An 18,121-nucleotide genomic window follows, 5' to 3' on the forward strand; every position below is an offset into this window, starting at 1 on the left:
TAGGAGCTTAATTTTTGGCACAAATTTTGCCAATGTGTAATATTTAGCGATAAAAATAGTATCCACACAAAATTCAAGATGGCGGTAATTAATCGAGGTTGTCGTTCAAGGCATTATTTACCATTGTGCAAGTAAAACAAAAACCCAGCTTTACTTAATTCCTCAAACTAGTTCTAAACTGTGAGTTAGAGATTAATGTACAAACTTAAATCAGTATAATTAATGCTAAATATTGTTAGATATACTAAATAGATCTGATAAGAATGTTTTTTTATGTCAACAGTTATCATGGTTATGGTTTCTTGAAAAGAAATGGTGATATCTCCGTATGTTTTAGGCTTTATTATAATTTTTTTACATGGTAGAATGTTTTGTATACAACTAACCTGCACATATAAATCGAATGTGATGAACAATACCTTTAGTGTGTTGCGTCAAAGTTAAATCTCAACTTATAACTTATAATTTGATATGCTTTTTTAATCTTCTTATATTGCTGTCTATTACATGTTTCTATGCATCCGAACGATATTGTACTAGTGTAAACCTTATTGAGGGTCTTTTTTTGGGGGGGGGGGGGGTGGAGCTCATTCCAGTGTTTGGGTAAGGCCCAATATTTGATAAAAAAAGAAATGCTTCTGTATCAAAGATATGCTTTTTTACTTGTATGTTACTCTGCTGTTGTAGAAACGTGAATGATGATGGTTTATGTGTAATAATGTCTGATCCGTAGATGTCCTTGAAAGCCCTTCTGATCCGACCCCCCCCCCCAAAAAAAAAAAAAAAATCCAACATGGCGGCAATTTCTCAACTTTGCTCTTAAATGTGTTGTGCGAAATTACTTTTCAGTATATAGTTCGAATAAAATTGTCCAAATTGATTATTCGTGCTGTATATTCACATTTACAAATAAGCATGCTGAAACTGTATTTTCCGTTATCAGATTTTTCTTACATTGTTTTTAGGCTGATTTCATGTGGGTTATAGTGTCACAATTGATCTGAACTTATGCCTTTGGTAGATGCTTTCCTATATTAGATATCAGGATCACTCGAGAGTGAAAATGTTCATTTTCATTCATTTTAGAGTGACCTCGGGGATCACTCGAAGAGTGACGAGTGATCCCTATAAAGGCAGGGCTCGACACTAACGGTGGTCCGGTGGTCCGGGGCCACAAAAAACGCACGTCGGGCCACCAAAATGTCAGAAATGAAGAATTTGGTGGCCTGATCGGGCCACCAAAAAAGGTCGGATATTTGCCTTTGGGCCACCAAATATAAAAGTTAGTGTGAAGCTCTGCCTAAGGTCACTCTAAAATGAGTGAAAATGAACATTTTCACTCAAAAGTCACTCCAATTTTACTCTAAATTCACCGTTTTCTGTTATTCACTCCTCACATCAAGAGTAAAAACTTCCACTCGATTTGTTTTTTTTTCTTTTTGGGAGAGTCGATATCACTGGTTTAAAAAATATGTCCATAAAAACTTAAGACGGTTTAAGATAGCACAACAGACAAATTTGTATCAAAAACGAAATAATACATTTAATTTGGCGCAATACACTATGTCAACTTTGATGGCTGTCATCTTGAGTGTTTTTTTTTTGAGCGGTTGATCTAAATTCTGTCTTAAATATCTATAACAAGATTGGTGCCACGTTTCAAGCTACTACCTCTATTTGAATTTTTTTTTTTTTTTGCTTCATCTCATCTGCTTCAGAACAATCTACTTTGAAATAATAGCGATCAGTATCACCTGAACTACCACTTGGTATGAAAAGTTAGTTTGCAGGCACAAACCCTTGTCTATCAAAGAAAAAGTCTGCATTTGTCAAGACTACTACACGCACCACTGGCACTGCTTCAAGCGCCAGTGTCAGTGGTGCGTGTAGTAGTCTTAGCGCGCGCAGACTTTTTTACGAACAACAAGGTGTTGGTCACAACTAAAGTGGCCATTTTTACATAGTGAGTTTTCAAGTTTGAGACATTATAACTCCTAAACCAAAAATGGTATTGACCCCTAATTTTCTCCAAATATTAATTATATGTCAAACAAAATTCTTGAAACGTTTCAAGATAATCCTTCAGTTTTTCTCTGATTTATGCTGAATCAAGCATTTTCATGATTTTCCTTTTTTCAGAAAAATATCAAAAAATGAAGGTTTTTTCTTTAAAATCTCAATCCATTTATCACAATAACCCACAAAAATGGTATCAACTTGTAGAAAATTTTATTCTCTTTCATATGACATCACATTTGTTGAAATCTGATGTTTCTATCGAATTATATCATTTAAATAACAAATTCAGTAAATATGGCGGCCATCTTGGACGCCATCTTGGATTTGGAGGCTTTCGCAACAAATTTTTTGAGGTAGACCAGTGGAATGTTGTTTGTTACAATAAAAACTTGAAAATAAGCATGGTCTACTTAGTTTGTAGAGAGAGTGCAACTCGACCTCTGTTTTTAGCTTTTGGCCCCCCGGTTAATAAGAAAAGTAGCATTTCATAATGTAAGAAATAGGGGTGTAGAAGATTTCACTGAACTTCATTTTTTCTTATTTGACCACGTGGATTAAATTCTAGTAGACCGAACCTTGCGATTTTTCGTTTGCTGTGGAATTAATAAATACATGTATTGTGGATAAACTGCCTTCGCTGTTGTCGAGTCGTTATCAACAAACTAACTAAGTCGATTGCTGCCGTAGACAGCAATAATCCGCATAACCAATGGTGATCTCCTTTCAGTACATGTCATATTGCAATATCAGTATCATAATGTACGATGTTTGAGGTAATGATAGCGTGTGTGACTCATAGCAATGGAGGAAACACTTTATATCTCTCATCCAGATATTTCCTTCGAGATACAGAGTTCAGTATGGCTCTGGACCAAATTTTGTCAGATGGGTTGGAAGCCCTTTGCGATCTGTTTCAGCAGATTTGTGAGGAAAGCAGTAAGTCAGTATTATTTCCGGTCTGTAAAACGTCTGAGCCAGGTTTAAAGGGGAAATCCATTTCAAATATAACTTAGTCTGATCAGAAAGAGTAAAATATTTCGAGTTCAACGGTAAAACTTTGATCGAAATCGGACGAAAAATATGGAATAAGTTATGACATTTTGAAGTTTCGCAATTTTTTTGGGGAAACAGTTCTTGAACAGTCAATATGAATATGCAGATGGCAAAGAGAGCATGTCATCCCCTCATAACTTACCATATAGTTTGTACGTAAAATTTTAAAATTTCCAGTTTTTCATTCAAACGCAATTATGCCCGAGGCTCAAATCTTCGTATACGTAACTGATCACTATTCTGAAGTTATGCAACCAGGAATAACATCATGTGTCAGACTGCAATGGCAGAAACACTGAATTTTCGTCATTTCTTGTACACGATCAATGGAAAATTGTGTGGGTCAATTAGACATGGTCAACTCACTCATTTGCATATTCATACCCACTGTACAAGAACTGTTTTGCAGAAATTAGCAAAACTTCAAAATGTCATAACTTCCTTATTTTTTCATCCGATTTCAGCCAAAGTTTTACCGTTGAACTCGTAAGATTTTATTCTTTTTTTATCAGACTAACTTATTTTGGAACTGGATTTCCCCTTTAACAGTAGCGTCTTGATCAAGATCATTGCGTCCTTTTCAATACGAGGGCTCCCTCCGCAGCCAGCATAAGCAAGTTTATCATTAATCCTGTTTGGCAAGAGACCAAAAGGTGCCATTATCGAAATTCACTTGTAAACTGTGGTTTTGAGAAGAATATTTTTGTCACAGATTTCACTTTGGCAAGATCGATCTAGTTGCCATGGGAATTATGGGAAGTGTTTACCACATCACTGTTCATGTTGTGTGAGAATATAGCTTGTTTTTTGATATCTTTTGAGGGAACCTTATAAAGAGTCTGATGGCAAAACGAAAAGAAAGGCAACGAAAGGAAAGGTTTTTTATCCTCTATCTGATGACGGACTTACATTCAAAAGCTTAAAAATGACGTTTTACCAATTTTGCAGTCAAATTTTTCTTATCGTAATTGACATATTTTTTTTTCTTTTCGAGATAATTATTTCTGATAGTGTATTTGCAAGAGAAATAGAGTTAGACCTCTAATGGTACATAATTCAATGTTACGATGAAATAGGATCCTGAGTTTTAGCTCTGCTTGCTTTTACCCTTTTCTGATTTTTTTTTCCTGAAATGTTGTTCAACTGAATTCACTGTCAAGTATATTATACTATCAAGACATAGTTCAATCCAGTAAGGAGTCGATTATTCGAAGTTATACTACACAACCTATGGCAGGCATTTCCGATTATCCACCTGGCTGAAAATGTTGAAATGCGGTGCATAAACCGTTTGGGCACGCATTACCCATGTGTATCGAGGAGAATTGAAGCGGATGATGGTCCGAAGGAAATGGATAGGTATCCGATCCGAACTTGAGGCGGATGGTGGCTCACCGACGTGCAGACATTGCGGAAGTGACGGTTATTGCATGACTCACGATCACAGACATACTCACGGATATTTCCCTCGTGCCCGCAAGGTGAATTCCACAGGGCAGGATCGTTACCTTGTGCTTTGTATTGCCGAATGATAACGAACACTTGTAGCTGTCGCAGTGTACAAAGTGTATGGTCATGATTTTGATATGAAAATTGTATCAAATGTATTGCTACAATACATAACTACTCCTCCTGCTGCAACTACAACTACATCTTTATTTTCTTGGGCTGCTGCTACATCTACACCATGAAGTACTACTATTTCTTTACTACTGCTACTACTAATGATAATGATAATAATGATAATAGTAATAGTAATAATAATAATAATAATAACAATAATAATAATGATGATAATAACTATGATAATCATCATAATAATAATGAAAATAATAATAATAATAATAATGATAATAATGATAATGATAACAATCATAATCATAATCATAATCATAATAACTATAATAATCATGATAATAATGCCGCTACTATTTCTACTACTACTACTACTACTTACCTACTACATAACTCGAAACTCGTTGCTAAGCAACACACTACGACAATAACAACAACAACAACTACTACTACTACTACTACTACTACTACTACTACTACTACTACTACTATAATTACTTCCACGCGTGCCTACTATTACTGTTATTGATGCGAATCCAACAGGATAATGCCAACTATGGGTAAATAGATGATATTCACTTAATGACGTGTATCTATTATTCTGCCTTTCGAATGGAGAGCAGAAGTTTGATGCTGGCATCTCGAAATTACGTCTGTACGTTGTTTCTGCATTGTTTTATTTGCTTTGATTTAATTTTTGCATGCGTTTGTTTTTTATGTATTTTCCTTTGCTCTTGTGAAATCAAGATCCATGAAATGTCCATACTACATGGCTTTTTTAATTTCATGCTTCATTACAAAGTCATACTGGAGACAATGTATATAAAGAGGAGAATGGATTTATCTTCACATCAAAGATCATCAAAAAATGAAAAAGAGGCAAAAATCTCTTATAGTTTTTAGATCATCAAATTGCTTAATGGTGCGTCTATACAGCTTAGCATCCCGCCAGACTTTGGAAAGATATCGCCACTGAGTGAAAACCAAAAGTTTTGACGCAAAATTAATCAAATTAATTCTGATTATGACAAAACGACGAGCCCATTATTGACGTGTCGCTAAGTACTCTAGTTGGTTATGTTCAAGAGCCGCGAGTGAGGTAAACGCATCAATCTTTGACATAATTTTTGACATAATCTTTGTTTCTCCGTCATTGGCCAATCGAAAAAAGATGATTAATTTAAATGTCTTCTTGGATTCAAGGGTTGCATGTCGCAGGGGTACTTTTCTGGAGTGTTATAAAAGAGTGGCGTGTCACGAAACTATACTGAAGGGTTTGATCGTAAAACTGGTTGAGCGCCATTATCTAACAATTTTAAGTAAGTCCATCATCAGATAGAGCAAAATAAAAACCTTCCAGCAATACCTTACTTGCTAAATAACAAAGATTTTTTGAAGTTATGATGAAAAAAATCCCATATTTTCTTGCTATTTTCTTTGTTTTATCAGCTTTAATCGTAAATATCTCAAATAAATAAGAATGGAGATTACGCGTTTCGTGACAAAATTCTGTATTTTATGCATTCACTTATAAGCAATCGGATAAAAAATAGTGAACTATAAACAAAAATCTATTCCCCCTTTTCTTTTACTTTTCTCTTTGACAGAAAGGATGCTTACATGGCTGTCGAAATTGCAAGAAATATTACATAAGAAAGATTATTTAGTTTGGTAAGATTCACTCACACGATACGTATGCGTGGTATAACCTCACACAAACGCTGAGACGTATGTGGGCATTAGCCTTGCTCAGAAGGACTGAAATTTGTGCAATTTGACAGTTTTATGATCCGTGTTTTACTACAGCCATTTCCACGGTAAACAAGTTGAAAAATTGGATGAGGATTTTTTTTCTAATTCATGTTATTCCCTGTTTCACAAATATTATTCCTTTTCCCCAGAAGGCCCTATTCATTAGGCCCCCAACCCCCATTTTGGTTTTAAGCGACCTACGTAGAAATCATGGAAGGCTATGATGTTTTGGCTAGACTCTTGCATTCAAATTTCCTTTGTGTGATCCATTAATGACTCCATTTCTGAATAGGTATCCTTGACTGAATTGAGAAATGGTCAATTGATACTAATTTGCTCCCATGAAAACAATTAACCGAATTAGATTTTTTTTTGGATGTCATTATGTATGTATTGAGAGATAAGTTATTAAAGTCATAGCATTAGATCACCGCCGCAGGGTAATTGAATTCCTGTCAATTTAAAGTTGAAAAGTCTCCATGCATTTATCATGCGATTTTTGTTACTTGTCAAGAAAGAAGGGTTTGTTTTGTCTTTGTTTTTGTTTTGGGGGTTACTTTTATATGATAAATAATTGAACAGAGTTTATTTTTTCTGGTTATTCAGTTCTGACATTCAACCTAGACTTTAGAGTGTGAGCCTATTATAAAGAGTCTGTTTCATGTGTCGTCTCATTAAAATACGCACTACTAAGAAGATGGAGTTCATTATAGATACGTACTATAATACCTCCGATGAGAAGATGCTGGAAAGAGAATGAAAATAAGTGAAATGAATTGACTTGACTCGAATTGAAATGTAGTTTATATATCCTATTCAAAGAACATTTGCGCGTATAATCATTGTACACAATTCACTTCGACAAGGGTTACTGAGATTTCCTGACAACATCCAAAATTCAAGCTTTCATTTCTTCTCTTTTTTTTTTCTTTCTTCAGTTTTGCAAATTCTTCTTACAGAGAGAGAGAAAGTTGGGAATAGATTGCACGATAACTGCACGAGTTGAGTTAAAGTTACACTGTTACTGACTGTAAATAATGAAATCTTGATATTACCAGTGAAAATGCAGTTAAAATTTCTCCGAATCACGTACATCTCAGACCACTATTGAGCCGAGTTTAACCTCAGCCTTCGCTGTTCTGAGGATAGTTATTTCAACTTGGTAATTAAGTCCGACCCAGGATTTCCTTGTTATATACGCTGACCCACGCAGTTTAATTTGTGGAGTGAAGGAAATTAGTGTGGTCTTGAAATTTCCGACAGTAATTTCCGAGAAAAGGGAAAACGTCAATATACCTTTCACTGCAAGTTGTAAGAGAGTCTAAGGAGGGAAAGAGAGGAAAAAGCGTGAAAGAAATGTGACTTTCTCAGAAGCTGATATTTTGCCACAAACATGTATTTTTAATCATCATCGAGGTGAATGCTTTACCTTGAAAATGAGTTTGTGTCTATTTTCTTTTATTCATACGAGATAGAAAAGTTAATCCGTCTTGAGCCAATCTGGACTTGACATTCATCGTGTTCATGTGCCTCAAATATATCCAATCTGGACTTGACATTCATGTGCCTCAATTATGTCAATGAAGAATTAGACCATTGATGCTTTTTTTTTTGAGTGAAAGTAAACGAGCACCTATTCATAATATCGATGTTAATGTTGAATAAAAAAGCACACGTCACACATGGTTCTCGTTGCATAGAATTTCGTATCCAATGGCCAGTAATACTTGACTGTGTGCATTTATAAGTATCGTATATAATCACATACACCTGGACATTATGAAAACAGACTTGTAGGTTCTGTGGTAACATGGTATGAATGGTTTCTGTTGAAAGTTTTTGCCTTTTGCTCCATTCTTTAAAGTCAGTAGACTAGTCCTCTTTCTGGTTATGAATTGTAACCGTACAGAGCGCCGCGCTTAATTACTGTTTTGCTTGTTTACATTCTGTCTGTTGTCTGTCTTTGGGGAGGGCGAGCGGTTAATGGGAGCACCAACGGACAGATACCTCTCATACACTGACCTGGACATTGACGTCAAAAACTGCTATTGTGGTTAATTGCGCTTCCTCGGATCCCTCCCGCGGGGAAATGATTCCGGTTCCTTTTCTTTTTGTTAAAACTTTGTAAAGTGTCTATAGAATATCGCGCTTTCAGGGTTTGAGGTAAGTCAAGATGACAGCAATGATATTAATTGACTCTGCCAATAGCGATTAAAGTTACTAAACGTTCGGTTCAAACAGAAATGTAAAGACATTAATTTGGGGTAATGATTAGAAGTATTTAGGCGCTTACATCGAAAGTAAACTTGTTGTGTTGAAGTTGTTATTTTTTTCCTCTCAGTGCTAATTCTATCAACACTTATAATAGTCATTGTGTAACGTACAAATGTATGCATCTGCTCAAACCATATAGCGGATGGTGGAGCAACTTTTTATTCCTCGTCTTGCGTCTTGCGTCATGAATAATAATCATAATGTATCTGTTCACACCTGGTTTAAGTCTTATTTTGGTTTTAGAGTCAGCTATGATAGACGTGCTGATGTAGAGATGGTGTATGTGTTTTGAAAGATGCACGACAAGTGGAGAAATGGAGGAAGGTGTTTCACGGGAAAATTCTGCTGTTATATCACGGGTTTGTGTTTGGGTTGGATAGTCGACGTTCGCATCTGCCGAAGATGGGGGAGGGTGGGACGGGGTGGGGTGGGGGGGGGGGGGGGAGGAGGGTTGTAACCCGCGCGATAGCCTATTAACACTTTAACGTATCAGCATTTGAGTCATGAAAACGGCCTAATTTGCAGAATGTGTAGTGATTTGTTACACATTCTTTTGCATTGTTGAAGTTGTAATTGTACTTGTATCTGTAATTGTACTTGTTATTGCGCTTGTAGTTGCAGTTGTAGTTGTAGTTGTAGTTGCAGTTGTAGTTGTTGTAGTCGTTAGTAGTAGAAGTAGTAGTAGTAGTAGTAGTAGTAGTAGTAGTAGTAGTTGTTGTTGTTGTTGTTGTCGTCGTTGTTGTTCTTATTGTTGTTGTTGTTGTTGTTGTTGTTGTTGTTGTTGTTGTTGTTGTTGTTGTTGTTGTTTTGATTGAGATTGTGTCATGAGTCCCTTTGCTTTGTCTCAAGATTTGCTTCGCCCTTTTTACAGTACTGTGTACCAGTATATGGGGCAGTACGTCGAGCAGTGGATTATGTTCTTACCATAGCAGGCTACATTTTGTCCGTATGGTTTTTAAAATCTGCCTGCTGCCAATTCACATATCTTTTCCGACCACCCACAAATGCACACGTGGTATATAGGCCTACCACGTGATGTTTAGGATGATTATAACTTGCAAGAAAGAAAGTTATCTGTACGACACGAATTGTCAGCAAATCTTCTTTAATTCTCACCCATACAAGTCTGAAAGTTCTATACAACAAACACGCAAAATGAGTATGTATATACATGATGTGTTATAGGCAATCTAAAGAGTTCAGTTTTTATTGTAGTACTTTTCCTTTCATCGTAACATATTCTTATTTCTACAACTTACAGACAAGGATACGTATGAAACGAAATCTCGTTCACTTTTTCGAGGGTAGAGAGAGGCTCTTATAAGGTGTAAGCATACCAATTGGTCTACATTACGGTGGAGAATAACGCATCTTCAATGGAACTTATGATTAGCCCCTTACATGGTGGTTGATAATAATAATAATTGATACAACTGTGTCCTCGGTTAAATCAGAAACATGACACGGTATAACTTTTCTTGTCAAGAAATTGAGATATGTGACAACTGACAACACTCCTCAGTTTGACTGGGGTCATCCCACGAGCCCAACGCCCACGAGTCATACAGCCCATGAGCTCGACATTGAAAAAAAAAGTCCATAAGTCATACAGCCCACGAGTCATACGGCTCACAGCTTTCTGCCCAGTGTTGGACTAGCGGACCTTGTTTGCCTAGTGTCAGACATGTGGGCCTTATTTGATTAGTGTCGAGCTCGTGGGCCGTATAACTCGAGGGCTGTATATGACTCGTGGGTTTCAGACTCATGACGTTCACCCATTTGACTTTAGGGCAACAATGGGTTTAGTTCTTGGTGTCAGCATGGATGTAATGCCGACAAAAAAAATAAAATAAAACACATACTATGTTTCCGGTAAATGAATAAATAACCCTCCTACCTGGTCTACTAACATTTTTCATTATGCAAAAAATATTTTGCCCTCTCTGGTAAGTATAATACTTAGGATGTTATGAATGTTCAGTTAAACTAGATCAAGTTAGCTTTGAAACTGTCCTACAACATAAAGTCGGCACACAAACTATGGTCCATAGTCACTGTATAGTGTTTGATGGGATATATTCATTGACATTTCATTTATCCCACAATGAGAACGTCAACGTTTTATGCATGACAAAAACAATACCACACTATAAACAAGGCATATCACATCGTTTGTACAGATCGAAAAGAGTACGTTTACGTCTTGAACTCGTTTTAACCTTTGAACTTTTGATGCTCCATGACACTTATCAGGCGATTTGGAAATAACACGGCAGAGGTGGTAAAGATATTGCAGACTAGAAAAAAAAAGCATTAAAAACAAAAAGCTGTCACAGCATAAGCTGTTTGTTTTGATGCATCACGTTTTTATATACAACCAAGTATTTATTTTCTCATAAAGGGAACGTACACACAGAAAGCAATTTGTAAAAATTACAACGATTCAAGTTACTGGTCCCTGGCTATTGACTTCCTCAAAATCCCCTTACACCTACAGCTGTGAATGTTTTATCAGGCATGGGGATAATCGTATCAACGGGTATCACAACGTGAATCACGAGGGGAAAAGAACCAAATTAGAGCTATGAGATCTTAAGAAATATCAGATATACGAGTCGCCTGTTACACCTGTCCAAGTCTATGAATTAGATTGGAAATAAGTATTAGAATTAGAGCTTTGAGAACTTGTGGAATATCTTAAGAAAAAATTATATCCCGTTTGTCTGTTACACTTGCCTACGTCTGCTGATTAAATATTGAGATATTTTCTCTGGCAGAATATTGGGAACTTCACGAGCAGTTACCATTCAGCAATAATTGCTAAAAGAAAAACAAATAGAAAAAAAACTGATAACTGTTAACAAGGTAGCAAGCGTTAGAATGCACAAATCAGACAACTCGCGAGAATGGCAGTTTTATAATGATTCGTTGTGAATCTGGAAACATGCTAGAGAACACGAGTTATCCACAGATTCTTGGTGGTGAAATATACTATATAGATTAGCAAATTATCTTGTTAAGTAATTCACAGCGTGTATAAACTCGCGCGCATCAGAATATACAGATATATTGACTTTTTAGAGGTGTAATATAACACTTGAACCCCTCGGGAATTGTATATTCCCTAAGAGATTATATTTTCCCGTAGAACATTGTAGAAAGTAGGGTTGAGTGAAAATATTGTCTCGAGGGGAAAATATAACTCACAAAGGACTGTTAAGTGTCATATAACAGCGATAGGCAAGGCAATATATGTAATATTATGGTCCACATAAATACATATTATTTTATTTTCTCCCCATCGGCAGCCATTCAAATTCCCAAATTGTATTACCTGACGCAACTGCTCGCACTTTAACGATTTTGATCCTCGCTGCATCGGTCACGTGATACATTAAGACCAATCACAGACCGGTATTTATGTAGACCATTTTGATATAAGCAAGTATCAGTCACACGCAATTAACTTTGATATATGTGATCCGTTCTATACTTTGAAGGTATATATCTAACTATCTAACTACAGTAATCAGTACAAAGTGTTTTTATATCAAGCTTCTAATAATGATAACGATTCACCGAAAAAAAAGCACGAGAAAACATATCAACACAGCTCACACAAGCAAGAACTGAAACAATCACTGCAAAAAACAAAAAACAAAAAGAAGCAAATGCTGAGGGCAGGTCAAAAGGTCACAAGGACTGCACATATAACCTATTGCAGGAAACAATAAGGGAGAAACCATTTGGCTTGGCATAGTACCAGTGTCTGTAGACAGTCAAATACAATCTTCTTCCGTTTGTCATGGACTTTATAGAGGAGGAAGCTATTGTCACGTGAAAAGCTGACAGGTGTTCGAGCCAACGACAAGAAAAAAAAAGGTTTGTATACATTCCATGTTGACATATTAAATGAATATGTAGCATTTAAATCTCTATTCTTCTTATGTTCCCGTGTTGAGAATTTCCTTTGGTTTCGATATGACCCTTGCCTATAGGAGAAAACCATTTTTACTTTTCGTGTATTGATGTTAGTCTTAGTAGAACAAAATGCGATATTAAAACTAAACTATCATCACGGAAATTTGCTTCAGATGTTAGCGTTCTGAAATAAATATCACAGACATATAATTTTCCAATATTGCAAATTAATGAAAATCAAACTGAATATACTTGAGTTGCAGTTGAAAACTCTATAATCCATATGTTGGAAACAATGAATCGATACGTTAGAGCGCTCCTAAGGCATTCTACCTGTTAATGTTTAGAGCAGATTTTTTTCATCTTTAGTTTTTTTTTTTTGTTCTCAATTCTCGTGCCTGATACATAATTTCTATGCAATATTTGAGGTATAAGGACCTTTCTTTAGCATGTAAACCATAAGTTGTAAATCGCTGCAAAATCATAAGTTTGCAGGAAATCTATAACTCTACACTTTGTAAAGCAGCTTCCAACATGCACTTTACTTTATATTGAGTACAATCGCTTTGTTTTAGGGGAGAAGTAACGATAACATACGTTCTTCCAAGAAGAAAACGAAATGAACACAAACAGAGATTGAAAGGGTTGCTACCAACAACAAAAAATTAAGCTTTTTTATCACAACACAAAACGATAAAGTTGAGATCAAAGTTGTTGCAGGTGAATAAAACGAAATGTAAAGATAACCGTTAAAGTTTGTACTGATTGCGTGTTTTCCTAAAGAGCGCTAAGAAATCAGAAATCTTGACTCTATCGACGGCTCTCAACAGTAAGACACATGTGTTCCACAGTGTTAAATGTTGAGTCCTTATGACTTTGGGGTTAACGTTCAAACAAGCGAATTTGTCACGGCTGTTATTGTGTTCTACGAAGCGTGCTCGTCGTTAATATCGAGGAAGGCTCAGAGGCCTCCTTCGACCCCCTCGGCCAGGAGCTCGAGGCCGGTTTCTGACCTACCGTGATAGTCGCTATCATTGTCACTTTCACCGACTGAGTGACGTCATTTATCCATTAAAGGAATGCATTAAGAGAAAAAGGGGCAAAGAACAATCATAAAAATTTAGAGATGATGAGTTAGAATCAAACACCACAAGGTCGCCTTTACCACACATGCAACTTGCAATATCATACACGCACAATGAATTACATACACAAGCACTCACACGAAATACACACACATTCATATAAAACCATGCAAACATGCGTATAAAGATCTGTGATTGGCCACACTAAGCTATCTTATTTTGTTTGCAATGGAAATTATGTCTTTCGCGGTCACACTTCGTCAGGTGTTTTTGACGGACAATCTATGGCTTAAAAAGGGATAAATATACTTTGTGGGTCACAAACGATTGGCAAACAGTGTAAGCTTTTCACTTTTTCTTCCACCCTTTTTATTTGCAATTTTTTTTCTAGAGAGTTGTCAGCCATGATTGATATCATAAATTTTTCATGACTGGCACTGTTTTTACTTTATTTCCAGTATCATGTTGTAATTGTGTCAAGAATGCTCCTGACAACACATTTTCACTAGTCAAAACTCCATTATACATATTCCAGCTAAACCCTCTTTGTCACACTAGAAATGTCAAGACACATCGATTATGTGTCTTGTGTTTTGTGTCTTCATCGTAGCTCTTCATATGTATGATTCATCTCTGTCAGCGTAGATTTAGTTGTATGTCTGCTTCCTAGACTCCAATCTCCTCTAATTTCTTCACTAGTGCTAAAAGCATTTATTCCACTGATAACCGAGGCTACCTTGAGGACCATACGACAAGCTGGATAAATTATGCATTAATCCATCAAACGCCAACGATAAAACCATTCTGGATGGGTCGTTAAGGAAACAGTTTATGCGTCGTATCACAAACATCATGCTGGCTTAGCTTGGACAGAAAAGAAAAAAAATAGATATACATACATAGATCATTCTAACCTTAAAAGGATATTGCTAGGTGCTAAATGTATCGAGTTTTGTTGTTCTTTATTACTGTTATTTGGGATGGATTTTTCCCCCTTTGGGCGATAGGGCAAAAATATTTCACCATCAAAAATACAGATTCAAAAAGTAAAACATCATGTCTTCTGTTGTGATTTGATGACATTTCTGACAAAAATACAGTAACAAGTACACATAAGCAAAGTCTTACACACACAAACACACACAGACACACGCACACACACACAAACACACACACACAAACACACACACATACACACACACACACACACAAAATGTGACAAACTGCACGCAAGCACTGTACACACATAAACACATATTTAGGCCTATGTACACGAAGTACATACTTTGTCATAACTCAGATACATTATCACCCAAACTCCCCCACCCACATACTGATAGGTCCGTAGTTTTTACAATCACAGTCCAGCCTTTCCTCCTTAAAGTTTTGTGAAATGAATGCCCCCCCCCCAAAAAAAAAAGAGAATTAATACCTGAAGTCGATTGAAATCACAAAGATCATTTGTCTCATACCGTTGATAGTGAAATTATTTATAACTACGCTCCCCCACCCACTACAAAAAACATTAAAATCACACATGCTCTCACATTAGGATAACAAAGACCATTTTACCAAAAGAGAGATCCCTTTCGATTAAAACCCAGATAAACGCGAAGAGGCAAGCAATAAGTGAAACATTGATGATTGCATAAAGAACGTCGCTTGTGAAGGATTAAGGATAAGATTCGAGAACACTAAGACTGTTGTTTCATAGGAATACCTTGACTTCCTCTTCTTATAATTGGAAGTCATGATATCAAATTCACTTGAAGTATTATCTTTGGGGGAGGAAATATTCTCATTCAGTAAGAAACTAAAATGAGTGTTGTAGTACTTAATATGACGTCATAATAACGTGATCCAAAGAGGTACGAGGAATCCGGTCATTTGAATTCTTGATATTAATGAAACGATTAAGAATTTCGTTATATGTGTCCGATTTTGATATGATTGATGTCAAGCTTTTGTGTGTTTTTTTTATCGAAGCTTTTTTTATATCCCTTTGATTTACATGACATTGATTCGATTTCGGATGATTTCATCGTTAAAAAGTTCCCTTTGCATCACTCATATTCTCACACGAGGTATAAAATGGGCATCAGCACAGTGACTCGCACGCATGCACCCCTCATAGTGGAAGGCTTGGCAAAGTACTACTCACCTACACACGCTAGCTTTCCATTCACGTACTGGAATTTATAACCTTCCTGGCAAAGACACAGATAGTTTCCGTAAGTGTTCGAGCACCGACGTCCCCTCGGACAGTTCGCAGTTCCTTCCGCACATTCATCGATATCTGCATACACAAAGAAAATATTCAGTCTTTAGTTCTTCATACATTTCTTTACCATTCAAATTGACTTCTATATAATCTGTCTCAAATACACTCTCAATGCCAAAATAAACAAGTGCAAAAGTAGATCAAAAGGTAAAATGATACCCATGGTGAATCGTTGAATTAACACAATGCTTTTAGTAGTTAAAAGATACCAGTGAATTATAATCTTATACTTTTCCTAAGAAAAGAAAACATGAAAATATTAATATGATACTTTCTTTACACTATGACTGAACAGCACCTTGACAAAAAGATTTTTACTTGTAAAAAAAAGACCAGAAGCAAATGAAATTTCAGCGTACCGTAATCAAGAAAAATTTTATTGGAATAGGCACGGCGTATAATAGCAGGTATATATCGGCACAGTCTGATTCTAAAGACTAGTGTGATGTCCCTGGAGTCGAGCGAGACAGGTACAGGTGACCAAAATTACCCGTCACGCCCTGCCCGCTTCATCGAATCTTTCCGGCCACAGGGTAATAACGGTATGGTGACCAGGTTAGATCCGGGGTTCAAAGTCAACTTTGTCTCCTTGCCTCGATGCCCTCAGTTGGACAATGTCATGGTGACTAACAAACCTTTTTTTTTTCAGGAAGTAGCCCCTCTGATGTGGGCCTTTAAGTGTTAAAAATATCAGCAGAATTTTATTCACACCTGACATTTTGCAAGACAAGGGTTTGACAATATAGATCAGTGTACCCTCAAAGAACATTACTCATCAACGAGGTTGAAACTTCTTAATCAAGAGAAGATATAACAAATTCTAAAATGACTGCATACACGGGGTCAGACGTTGGTCGCGAGTTGGGTACGTGAACGTCGATCGATTTTTTTTTTTTACCTCATCCTTTTATTTTCTTTTTATCATCAATTTTCCTCCTTAGTGTAGCAATGGAAGGGATACTTCGAATTTCTCTAGATTTATGGAATATACCTTATCCCTCTGCCTTTACCAAACGAAGCTAAGAGTGAACGGCACACCATCAGCCTATAATGTACGGTTTCACCACATTGCCTGGATCTTTTTGCTCGTACTTTTTTTTTTAACACAGTTTTGCTCTCTGTTCAGTATATGATAAAGTGCACAATCTTACGCGACAAATCATTAAGAGGATGCATTCCTACCACCTCATGATAACTAACATAGTAGTTGTTTGTTTAGAAGCCTGGTCGGATGATGTAAATCGATTAATGATACAGGCACTACCGATGAACGTGCTGGAATTATTTCGTTGCTCTCAATTGAACAGATGTGAATACTGACAACGGATATACAATAGACAGCGGGATGACTTGGTGTGTCTTGAGAACCACTACATTCATCTACATCAACCAGACCCTGGGAATTAATAACCGTAGACGAATAAGTCTCGAAGCCTCGGAAATATTTTTTGCGTGATGTCTGACACTGCTCTTCCACACGGCATCCAGAGCGGCGCCTACAGCCGCTGTGCGAATTCGCTTCATCACGACTAACCTGTCGCTAAGCGTCTGGCGGTTTTCATCAGAGTAACAATGAAACCACCTGCTTGTACAAGGATTTAAAGAAGATGAGAAACGCCTACATCAGTCTGCCTCACGAAGACATGTCTGAGCTTCCTTGATTGTTCTTGACATATTCGTGAGTCTGCCTTTGATGGATCATTGTCAACTGATGTTGAATACGAGCGAATATTCACGCGGATCTTCCTCATTACAAATGGTAATTGAGGAGAACATGTCAATTCTCTAACGTGCTGGGCGCCATCATGAGACGACTAATAATCAACTTTATTTCCAAACGCTCTCCGAACGAGACAATTCCACCCACCTTACCATGAGGGTGGAAACTAATACAAAGGATAGCTGCCTAGAATCAAATCATCATATTTTCTCCTTTATCAATTTATTTCATTGTAGTGTTTCAAGGTCTCATGAGCACTGGAATTTCGATGAATTTTATTACCTATGATGTCAAAGACATTATATTCTCATGATTTTTCCCCTGACTGTTTATACCAATAAGAATAAAACAAAATGAGATTCTGCCTGTGGCTGAATGATCAATATGGTTTATATTCATACCATTAAAATCCATCTACAATTATTTCTAGTTCCAAATCAA

At 36.6% G+C, this 18,121-nt stretch overlaps 1 protein-coding gene across 1 annotated transcript in view; it reads right to left on the reverse strand.

Moving 5' to 3' along the window:
• Positions 1–18,121, reverse strand: part of LOC139744536 (uncharacterized) — a 149,068-nt gene that overhangs the window by 21,844 nt on the left and 109,103 nt on the right. The window contains exon 6 of the mRNA XM_071654966.1: positions 15,841–15,975. Coding sequence (XP_071511067.1) covers positions 15,841–15,975 — 135 coding nt within the window. The remainder of the gene's footprint in view (positions 1–15,840; positions 15,976–18,121) is intronic.

This window comes from Diadema antillarum, unplaced genomic scaffold (genome assembly GCF_040938485.1).
Source record: "Diadema antillarum isolate AM-2024a unplaced genomic scaffold, OU_Dant_1.0 seq00001187_RagTag, whole genome shotgun sequence".
NCBI classification, from domain to species: domain Eukaryota; kingdom Metazoa; phylum Echinodermata; class Echinoidea; order Diadematoida; family Diadematidae; genus Diadema; species Diadema antillarum.